Raw genomic sequence first — 11,203 nt, forward strand, 5'->3', positions numbered from 1 at the left:
CTGATGATTATATAATTAATCATACGGTCCAGTGTCCACGTGTGAAATATACGATTTTTTTAAGGAGCATATTTTCCTCTGTGATTTAAAGTGAAATGTGGGGTGACTTTTAAACATAAATAAAGTTCATTAATGCAAGAATTTAAATCTAAACCAGTATATTGTATGAAAATAAAATGAAAGTATGAAGAGACACATTGGCTGGACTTTGGACGGAGTAAAGTCAGAGCAGCAGTTCACTGTTTTCTCGGTGGATCACTCACACTTTCATGAATGACCGGAGCAAACGATGAGTCTCCATCTGAGCAGTGACTCCTCATCAACGATCCTCCTCTGTTGCTGATACACTTTCAGCAGATTAGTCTGATTTCATGCATATTTCAGTGACGTGCCAACGATCTAATTGAATGAACATCTTAAAATAGAACATGATTTTTCTCCTTTCGCTCCTTTGCCCTTTCTATCTCTTTCTCCTTCCACATGCTTTAATTCAGGCGTCTCCTCTGTGTGAATTATGTCCTTCGCTTTTGTCTCTTGTGAGTCATGGGAGTTTTTTTGTTTTTTTTTGTCCTTCCGGGGGTTGATGTTTCTCTGTTGTGGCATGTTAATACTGTTATATCTGTACCAAAAGCATGACAGGGTCAAGATTTGAATTTTTACTTGCAACTAGAAGTGCTGGTGTTTTTCATGTTGATTAACATTCACAGAAAAGGCTGATGGATTGTCCACAACATCATTATGTTTCAGTGGCAGAAGTTCACAGGCTGCAATTTTAGAATAAAGACCTTTATTTTGTAGGTTCCAATGACAGAGTCAGAAAATACGTTATCATTTATTTTTTTATCCAAATATATAAAAATACATTTGAAGATACAAAATAAACTGCTGACATGTCATAATGCTCACTGGTAGCCCCATGCACCACATTGAGGTGGAACAGGGAGCGGTTTAATGAACTTAATGATCTCGATTCGTCTGGGATCCCAGATACAATTCTCCTCCAGGCCGCTCTTCACCATGCCACAGTTTGGTGGCACCCAGGCGGTGTCATATCCGTGGGCATGCCAGGTCTTCTGAAGCGGGTGGCCCTGGCGATTGATGACGACCACCTTCCCCACTTTCACAGTGACCTTGATGACGACCCTGTCGTACTCAGGGTGGTCAATTGGATAGCGGCTTGCTTTCTGCAGGTCTCTGCTCAGGTAGACTCCAGGCCCAAGCATCCCATCTGCAGACTGCTGAAAACCGCTGGTCCGAATCCGTTGAGCATTCCTGCTGGTGGTGCCGTGGTACATGACGTAGGTTTTATCATCACGAGGCTGAGGCTCAGAGAGCCGAAATGCCCCACATGGCACATCAAAGTCATCCTCTGCCCACTGGAAACGGCTCATGATGGTTTCAGTATCACTGTGGGAAGGCAGTTTAATGTTGAAGAGACTTGAGACAATGAAACAACACAAAAGAAACTGAATTTCACAAATGACTCAGCGACACAATATTCAAGGTCTTTCCAGGTTCCGGAAGCGTTTATCTGAATTTACAAAGACTGCTGCCCTTATTTCCAAAGGTATGTGATACAGCTGAGCCAATAAATTAATAAAGTTTTACTACACCTTTTCACTAAACTGAGCTCAGCATTCTGATTACTTTGGTCTGAAAAAATCAGGATTAATCTGATAAATCTAATCTGTCTGACATCAATTTATTGCACTGAAAGTTTGAAATCCCCGTCTCTTCATACACAGAGCAGAGAATTATCGATATTTAGTGAGGAAACAAATACTCACGCACCTTTCTGCAGGTTTGTCCAAAAGTAGTGTGTCTTTTTTCACTTTCAGTTCACTTTATAAAGAGTCATTGGATTATGGGAGGAGGTAACATAAAGGCAAATAGCTTTCGTTTCACCTGACACATTGAAGAGTTTAGTTTCTCTTCAGGTAGGTGCAGGTGAGGTAAACATACTACACTGATGTTGGACAACTATACGTCCATGTCAAGTATGTTCAGTGTTGATAGACTGGATGAGCTGAACATTCAGTATCACATCCAACAGGAAGAGGCTTCCACACATGGCACACCCAAATTCCTCCCTTTGTCTTAGGTTTCCATTCTGATGCTGCACTCTGCTTTACATTGCCACCGTCAGACCGTAGCCAAAACGTTAATCACTGCTGGGGATCAAACCAGTTTCTTATAATGAGAAGAAGTCACGCCCCTGAATGTGTGCCCAGCTTTATGGCCTATTTGTATTGAAGACTTCAGCAGAGAATCATCATAAACTCATTTGGCAAATATTAAAGGAGCTAATAAATAACAAAAATTCAGTGACTGTCTTACTTCTGTGTCATTGAAGTAAAATGGTTGGACCTTTTCTTCTTCTGGTTTCTTCCTTATTCAGTTAAGATGAAGTCTCAGGAAATTAGAGCAGAACATCGTTTAGCTCAAAACTGCTCAGAGCAGAAGTGAAGCTGCGTTAAAGACAACTGATTCGTTCATTTCATGCTCCTTCTTGCAGCCGATGTCTGTTTCAGGATGAGTCACAGCTGATCCTCAGCCATCCTCAGCCTGTTTCAGATCATGCAGGGTCAGAGAGACAAAACTGTGGCGTGGGATGTTAGTAAAATGAGCTGAGGCGTTTGAAGACCTCAATTTAATGTGTAACTGAATCTGAAGTTGAACTTTCACGTCACTAAAGGTTTGTTTGAGTCTCAGTCTGCAATTCAGAAGTTTTCTTTACATCTCCTCACAAATACAAAATATCATCACATCCTGATGAGCATTGACATCTTTTTTATTCAGCCCTCCGACGTAATTATAAGGCCTTAAACCTTTGTTCTATCTACCAACCATCAGGCGTCGACTCCACGGGTTGGAAAAAGAAGCCATGTTGGATTGAAGTGTGATGATGATCAACAGAATACATCACCCAATCAGGGTGGAGCACAGAACAAGTCAGCTCCATCTTCTCCAAACATGGTTTCTACTGGTTTAAAATAAAAACAAGATGGCTAATGGACAGATGAAAAACTGGAGGCTTCGAAACAGCAGCTCACAAACGGATGTATGCTGTCGTGGAGGACTGACACAAAAAACAAAATATGACTTTAAGTAAAGGATTCATAAGGTTTAAATGCCTTTAACCCAAATGAGTCTGAATGTGATAAACGAAGTGATGAACACACTCGCTCCGGTCCATCTGCCGACACATTAACCTTTTTGTTTGTCTGAATTCTCTGCTGAAATTTACCGAGACATCAAATGTGGCACACAATGAGTCACCAGAGATTAAGTCTGCCTTCTGTTTGCATCATTCCTTCCTTCTCCTGCCGCTGTTACTCTTCATGCTTCCTGCTTGTGTTGTTTTTGACTCTTCAGTTCTCTTTGACACTTCAGACACAAACCCCTGAAATTCAATGACATGAAAACGCTCCTAAAAAGTTCTTATCCAGAAACCAATGAGAAGGAGAGAAAAAGATCTAACAAAAGATGGAATATCCTTCAATTTTTCATCAATCAAATATATCATAAATGGATTTGACCTGTGATCAAAGTCCATGGTGACGGATTTATACAAATCTAGGTCACTTTACGTGATGGCAGCTTGTGACCAGTTCATGTAATAAAATGTGTAAAAATATTCATACAATCCAGTTCTTCATCAGGATCTGCTGGTTGTGAGGCTGGTGTGGTCATCATGGAGTCACAGCACCACCTGGACACAGAAACATGCATCAACACCTCAGCGCAGACGATTGGAAGAAACAATCCCACAGTCAGATCGATCTGTGGAAGCCCTGAAAGGGAAACCGTTCTCTCAGGAAGAAAAGAATCTTTCCTTTCAGGGTAAAAAGCTCATTTTATATGAGCTTCATGAAATTCACGAGACATTAATTTACCGATTATATTTCTTCAGAATTACAGAGATGGCTGCAGGTTGATTGCTTTTTTCTTTATTGTCAAAATTCAGACATTAATCAGGTTAAACGGATCAGTGTGATGATTTTTATGATTCATCTCAGAGTAAACCTGATAACATCATGTGATGACTGAGTTAATCCAGGATCTGATATTAGATCTACGAAGCGCAGGAGTCACGACTTAAATGCCCTTGAAAAATATGCTTCAGCTGACATGACTCTCGTGAGCTCTGCATGGGAAAGACACAGCCATCAGTTTATTAAATCAGCCTAGTACGAAGAGTGGACTGATAGCATGACTCCTCCCAAAGGTAACACAAGACGCAATTAACACATATCTAATCTGTTGATAGTTTCAGAAAAAAAGGCAGCTGAGATTTTCCAATGACAGAGTCAGAAAATACGTTATCATTTATTTTTTTATCCAAATATATAAAAATACATTTGAAGATACAAAATAAACTGCTGACATGTCATAATGCTCACTGGTAGCCCCATGCACCACATTGAGGTGGAACAGGGAGCGGTTTAATGAAATTAATGATCTCGATTCGTCTGGGATCCCAGATACAATTCTCCTCCAGGCCGCTCTTCACCATGCCACAGTTTGGTGGCACCCAGGCGGTGTCATATCCGTGGGCATGCCAGGTCTTCTGAAGCGGGTGGCCCTGGCGATTGATGACGACCACCTTCCCCACTTTCACAGTGACCTTGATGACGACCCTGTCGTACTCAGGGTGGTCAATTGGATAGCGGCTTGCTTTCTGCAGGTCTCTGCTCAGGTAGACTCCAGGCCCAAGCATCCCATCTGCAGACTGCTGAAAACCGCTGGTCCGAATCCGTTGAGCATTCCTGCTGGTGGTGCCGTGGTACATGACGTAGGTTTTATCATCACGAGGCTGAGGCTCAGAGAGCCGAAATGCCCCACGTGGCACATCAAAGTCGTCCTCTGCCCACTGGAAACGGCTCATGATGGTTTCAGTATCACTGTGGGAAGGCAGTTTAATGTTGAAGAGACTTGAGACAATGAAACAACACAACACAGAAACTGAATTTCACAAATGACTCAGCGACACAATATTCAAGGCCTTTCCAGGTTCCGGAAGCGTTTATCTGAATTTACAAAGACTGTCAGAAACTGTTGACCTATCTTTACTAGCTCAGAGACACAGCAGGCAGCCAGCTGTGTCTTCACAGCCAGAACATCATTTGTGGAAATTCTGATGAAAGAAAAACTCCTTCACAGTCATCGTGAACATGTTAGCATTTAGCATTTAGCTTTCGGCCTCATCTGAGTCCAGGAAGTCCCAAACTGTTCACCATCCCTTCTATAACACTGCTCTTATCAGATGTAGTTTCCCATCATTTCTAGAAGTGGGTGCCACAAATCTATCAAACAGCATCAAGTTGAATAAAAGCAGTTTTTTTAGTTTAAAATTAGAAGTCTGAAGTTCTGGTTAGATTTGAAAAGAATCATTCTGTGTTTATCACACAGGTATAAGGGTTTCAGAGTTTAAGAGGAAACTTTGTGAACCAACTTCTCACAGAGATGAAGAAATGTGAATAATATTAACTGAGAAAATGTTGAGAAAAATCAAACTGTGCTCACATACCTCTCTCACGCTGGTTGAAGAATGCAGTCTCTGAGTCCGCCTCACTTTATTTATGGCCCTTCGGTTTGGGGAGGAATCCCGCATCTGTGTTGTAGTTTCGTTTTTCACGCACTGCTTTGTCTGATGATTTTCTTTTGCAGCCAAACAGGATGTAGGTGGGGTTAGGAAAGCACAAATTTTTCCTGTTTTCTCTTCATACGAGATTTAGATTGGTGGTTTTTTTCTGGGAATTCCCTCTGTGATAACAGATGTTTTGTGACAACTGGATTCCCCCAAAATATGTTAAAGATATTAAAATAATTTATTCATACATGGTAGCAGGTTTTGACCCTCCAACCTCTGATCTTAATATCCACCTCACAGAAATGCAAATAACTAACAATCATCCATATCCGCTGTTCTGCAGTGAAGTTTGTACCTGTTTGTAACTCTAATCTGATCTGGTGACACACAGGGCCAATAACTAAACATTTTCTCTGAAAAACCAGGACATTCATTTACACGGATAGCTAAGTTCATTTATGAATGTATACCAGTAGATTTCTATGACAATATCATGATGTTTGCAGTTGTTTTGTGTTGTGTGTGCATGTGTGTGTCTGTTTTTGGCCCCAACTTTGAACTGATTTTGGATTGTTGCTTACACAGGAAAAGAGATGTTAAAAGGACTCTGATAAAATTATGATAGTATAATCTATATGATGCTTTGTGACTTCTATACCTAAACATACGCTCCCAGCCACTTTCCTGAAGGAGAACCGGTCCTGTTGTGTTCATTCAGACTGATATTGGACCGACACAGGATTCATAAATGGGTCAGCACACAGCACCACACAGTCAGACATTAATCTCAGCAGACCAGGTGGCAGCCGTCCGGTCCGGTCCGGTCCGGTCCACGGTGGGGACCTCCTCGTCGTGCTGCGCCACTTTGGATCCGTTCATCACGTTTGAACCCGAACAGTTAGAATATTCGGGTCGGTAGAAGAAACTCCAACAGTACGCTTTAATTCAAAAACCAAACAAAAGTTACTGCAACTGAATATATCCATTTTTATTTGTTAAACACATGTACAAATATTGGTTAGTAATATTTTTTATTAACTGTCTTTACTAAATGTGTCAGGGTGGGCCTCCAGGTGAAGGCTCACCCTAACCCTGATCCCCTGAACCTGAGAAGGTAACGAAAGGTTCAGGTCGGTGTCTCCTTCCATACATAACAGTAACAAAAGTGCAGAACCTATTGAGTTGTTCATTTATTTGGTCAATAAATGTGTTGATGTGATGAAACCTGTTGTTGTTGTCATCAGCGTCCCACCTGACTGGATTGTGTAATAACAGCCAGTTGTTCTGTTATGGATGAGGATCTGATCAGCTATTGTTATTTAAAGATTTTTAGTTCCTAACTGGAGAAAAGATTTGAGAATAATGGACCTCAGCTTTAACACGGTCCACTCGCTGATGAGTCTGTTGTGGATCATTTATCTGAAATGTTAACCTCTGCGGCTTTTTGGTCAGTTTGTTTTTTGTGTGGGGGAAAAAACTCCAGACTCGGCTGTAAAGTGAAGGTTTATTAAAACTTTTCGCACTGTGGCACCGAAACGATCTCTTGTCCTGAGACTAAACAGATGTATCAGAGTTTATATCGGAGATCCCTTCAGTCATAGGCACGTCGTGAGTGAGCTGCATTCAGGACAAACAGAACAACTGCACACATGTTGGCGTATGAGAGCTGCAGATAAGGGAGCAGGTGCCCTGAACATGGATGAAAAACACAATTTTAACACAAAGATTGTTCATATGATACAATAGATTCAACATAAAATGTTTACACAATGAAAACGTAAATAAAATATAGTACATACAGTGTAAATCTGTGAGGTTCTGAACATAGAAATATCAGTTCATAAGTCATTTCAAAAGCTGGTGGAGATCACAGTTTTACATTAAATTCTTAAGTTCCAGCAAAAAAAAAAGAAGGGCCAGTTACCCATAGTCTTCAATACAATCTGACTTATTTTTGACCAGTGGAGTCGCCCCGATGGTCATTATATGGGATGAAGGTTTAAGGCTCTTCAACATACAGACCCAGAGTCCAGGTCCAGGTCTAGAGACTTTATAGGTCTTTGGTTTCAGCTGTCAGCGCCACCTGAACCTTCAACTGTTTCTGTGTTATGTTTTGTGTTGTTGGCTTTCTTGGTCTACAACATGAACATGACCTTTTCAGACCGTGTTCTTCGAAGGAAGCGGCTCCTGAGTTGAGACACAGATAAATTGAAGATAAAGAACCAATTAAATTCAAAAGCTTTATTTACACCCCACTGTACCAACAGAACAGTCACTTCTCTGTCGAGTGGCTCTTCATGTGAAGCTTCACATACGTCTTTCGATGGAAACCTTTCCCACAGATTCCACAGCGGTGTGGTTTCTCCCCAGTGTGCATGCTGCTGTGCTGCTTCAGTGTGGAGTTATCGCCAAAACTGCGGCCGCAGACGTTGCACAGGTACGGTCTCTCGCCTGTGTGCGTCCTGATGTGTCGTGTCATGTTGTGGCGACAGTTGAAGGACTTCCCACACTCGTTGCACAGGAACGGTTTCTCCCCCGTGTGGATCCTCATGTGCTTCTCCAGGTTTCCCTGACTGTCAAAGCACTTCCCGCAAACCTCACACACCTTCCCGTTCCTGTGAGTCCTCAGATGAAGTTTTAAGTCTTCCTCTGAATCAAAATGCGTCCCACAAACACCACAGACGTCTGTGGCGTGACTTTTGGCGTGATTAACCAGGGAAACCATGGAGCGGAACATTTTCCCACACACTTCACAAACGGTCTGGCTCTGCTGCTTCTTTTGTGACAAAGTCTTTGCCTTCCTCTCGCTGTCGTCACCACTTTGATTCTTGTTTGCAGACGTGCTGCTGGGGTCAGCGTGCTTCTTGTACAAATGAACCTGCAGGTGGCGTTTCAACGTGGAGTAGTCGTTGAAGCATTTGCCGCAGATGGTGCAGGGATACGGTTTCTCCCCCGTGTGTATCCTGATGTGTCGCATCATGTTGTGGTGGCAGTTGAAGGATTTCCCACATTCACCACATTTAAATGGTTTCTCTCCCGTATGGATCCTCATGTGTGTCTCCAAAGAGCTGGATGTCCCGAAACATTTCCCGCAGACGCTGCAGATTTCAGCTTTGACGTGTGTCTTTACGTGGACACTGAAACTCTCCTCGGTCTCGAAGCGTTCCCCGCAGATGCCGCAGACGTCCTTGGGGTGAGCTTCCATGTGATTGACCAGAGAGACATTGGCGTGGAAGTCTTTCCCGCAGACTTTGCAGCAGATTCTTGACTTGTTTTTCTTCCTCGGGTGAAGTGTCGGGGCCGTCGGCAGACGTGGTACCTTCCTCTTCTTCTTTGTGGCTTTGGCGTCGCAGCTGTCACTCTCAGAGCACACGCTGCCCCTCCACTCCTCGTCGCTGTCGTCTTGGTCGGTGGTACTGGAGGACGCGCCGTCTTCGCCCTCAAGCTTCATCTGGTCCTGCTCAGCTGAGGTTCCCGGTGCAGGATCCCGAAGCTGGTCCTGCTCGTTCTTCCCGTATAGAGGCGTTAAGATGATCCTGATGGTGTGTTCTTCCTTCAGCTCCTGCTGCTCCTCCTCCTGGCTCTTCTCGGTCCGCGGAGGCTTCTCGTCATCCTGGTCCCGACTGGAGCTGCAGTCCAGATCCTGCTGCCGCTGATCGGAGGGCAGGTCCTCGTCCCACACTGACAGAGCTAGTGGTGGTTCGTCTGCCAGAAAAAACAGAACGATGGATCAGTGATGTCACAGCCAATCAGATTGTTGTTCTTTTTCTGATGATCACCTCTGAAATAATCCAGCCTGCTTTGTTTTTCTTTGGATGATTCTACAGAGCTAAATACTTTTAGCTGTGTATTATTGAATTCACTTTACTTCTCTTTATTCTTCTCATTGTTGGACACCAACTTTAATTTAATTTAATCTTTATTCTGTATGTGCTATTTCAGATTCAGTAGAATGTTTTCTTGAGCTATAAGATGTGACTGAGTGAAGCTAAATATTTTTATCATTTAACTACAACCGTATCTATAATGTGACACCAGGTTCTACTCAATCAAACGAGTTTTTAAATGTAGTCTTTCTGCTTCGGTGTCTTTAAATGAAGTCAACAGACGAAATAAGTTCCATTTTCTCTGAATCTGCAGCAGTTTGGTGAAAATCTTATGAGCCGAATATAAAAGAGTGACTTTGTGATGGATAATCTTTTAGAAATGACGTCATATCCGGTGTAAAGCCTGAACAAAGAACCAGCAGACTTTATACTTTCGGACTTTTGGACCGGTGTCCTCTCGACCCGGTTTTTAGTCCACCTGAGACCGGCAGGGGTCCCTGCGGGTCCCGGTCCAGGAAATAGTTCACCGACCTGAGTGATCGTTCGGGTTCGGGTCCGCTTTAGGAACCTGGACCTGCAGAACCCGGATCTCCTCCTCGATGGTCCTCCTCACCGCCTCGAAGATCTCCTCTGCGGCCGCGCTGAGCCGCTCGTTGACCTGGACCCGCAGCAGCTGGATGCGGGACACGATGCGGGCCATGATGCTGCGGAGGGACGGCGAGTCTGCTGACCGGAAGCGGCAGATCCGTCATCACCCTCCATTCATCCCTCCGCTTTCTGCTGCTTTCCGTTTCCGGGTCACGGGGCGTTCTGGCGCCAATCCCAGCCAACGTTCCGGGCGAGGGGCGGGGTCAACTCCGTCATCACCAGGGAGGTGGTTGTTGTTGTTGATGTTGATGTTGTTGTTTTTTGTTGTTGATGTTTTTGTTGTTGTTGATGTTGTTGTTGTTGTTTTTTGTTGTTGATGTTGTTGTTTTTGTTGTTGATGATGTTTTTTGTTGTTGTTGATGTTGTTGATGTTTTTTGTTGTTGATGTTGATGTTTTTTGTTTTTGTTGATGTTGATGATGTTGTTTTTTGTTGTTGTTGTTGTTTTTTGTTGTTGATGTTGTTGATGTTGTTGATGTTGTTGTTGTTGTTGATGTTGTTGATGTTGATGATGTTATTGTTGTTTTTTGTTGTTGATGTTGATGTTGTTGTTTTTTGTTGTTGATGTTGTTGATGTTTTTGTTGTTGTTGATGTTGTTGATGTTTTTGTTGTTGATGTTGTTGATGTTTTTGTTGTTGTTGATGTTGTGGAAGACACCAGTGTGAAATTGTAATGAATCATTTCCCACTTTTCAGAATAAAAGCGACATTTGTACCACAGACTGTCTGTTAATCCTTCGTTTCACCTTCTGACCACCAGGGGGCGACTCTACCTGTAGACAGGAGTCAGACTGTACTGGAGTCTATGGGAAAATGTCCCTCCTCCCTGATGAGTTTATGGTCTCAGTCTTCAGAACAACATGATGTTCATTTTTTAGATGATGCTCCATTCAGAGGGAAACAGAGCAGGAAGGAGGGGAGGGGCTACAGACTGTACCATCCAATCAGGAGAGAGAACAGAGCAGGTCAGCTCCACTTTCTCCCCTGAAGATGGATGATGGATTGAGAATTTACCAACTGCAAACTGCAGAACTCCACAGAGGGTCGAGAGTAAAAACATGAGTTGTATCAGAGTCTCCTCTGGTTGAAATGTGTGAGTCTGATTTTCAGTCAGTGCTGATGATGTGTTGTTTTGT

General features: G+C 43.0%; 2 protein-coding genes across 2 annotated transcripts; both read right to left on the bottom strand.

The window, feature by feature from the left end:
• Positions 1 to 783: 783 nt before the first annotated feature.
• On the bottom strand, positions 784 to 5,656 carry LOC115046969 (uncharacterized). The gene is made up of 3 exons (XM_029507547.1): positions 5,531 to 5,656; positions 4,436 to 4,904; positions 784 to 1,325 (listed from the first exon to the last, which is right to left on the bottom strand). Exons 2-3 carry the CDS (start codon positions 4,886 to 4,888, stop codon positions 903 to 905), a joined length of 876 nt encoding a protein of 291 aa, XP_029363407.1. The 5' UTR covers positions 4,889 to 4,904; positions 5,531 to 5,656; the 3' UTR covers positions 784 to 902.
• A 1,245-nt stretch (positions 5,657 to 6,901) lies between these two features.
• On the bottom strand, positions 6,902 to 10,178 carry LOC115046964 (zinc finger protein OZF-like). The gene is made up of 2 exons (XM_029507540.1): positions 9,952 to 10,178; positions 6,902 to 9,298 (listed from the first exon to the last, which is right to left on the bottom strand). Exons 1-2 carry the CDS (start codon positions 10,118 to 10,120, stop codon positions 7,866 to 7,868), a joined length of 1,602 nt encoding a protein of 533 aa, XP_029363400.1. The 5' UTR covers positions 10,121 to 10,178; the 3' UTR covers positions 6,902 to 7,865.
• Positions 10,179 to 11,203: the final 1,025 nt, after the last annotated feature.

The sequence above is a fragment of the Echeneis naucrates genome, chromosome 8 (assembly GCF_900963305.1).
Source record: "Echeneis naucrates chromosome 8, fEcheNa1.1, whole genome shotgun sequence".
NCBI classification, from domain to species: domain Eukaryota; kingdom Metazoa; phylum Chordata; class Actinopteri; order Carangiformes; family Echeneidae; genus Echeneis; species Echeneis naucrates.

Excerpts from the sequence above, each read along its gene's own strand:
- LOC115046969 (XM_029507547.1), bottom strand. The coding sequence starts at position 4,888 with ATGAGCCGTTTCCAGTGGGCAGAGGACGACTTTGATGTGCCACGTGGG. Across the intron at positions 1,326-4,435 it reads ATTTCATTAAACCGCTCCCT|CCTCAGCCTCGTGATGATAA; the intron begins GTTCCACCTCAA and ends CGGCTCTCTGAG.
- LOC115046964 (XM_029507540.1), bottom strand. The coding sequence starts at position 10,120 with ATGGCCCGCATCGTGTCCCGCATCCAGCTGCTGCGGGTCCAGGTCAAC. Across the intron at positions 9,299-9,951 it reads GAACCCGAACGATCACTCAG|ACGAACCACCACTAGCTCTG; the intron begins GTCGGTGAACTA and ends TTTTTCTGGCAG.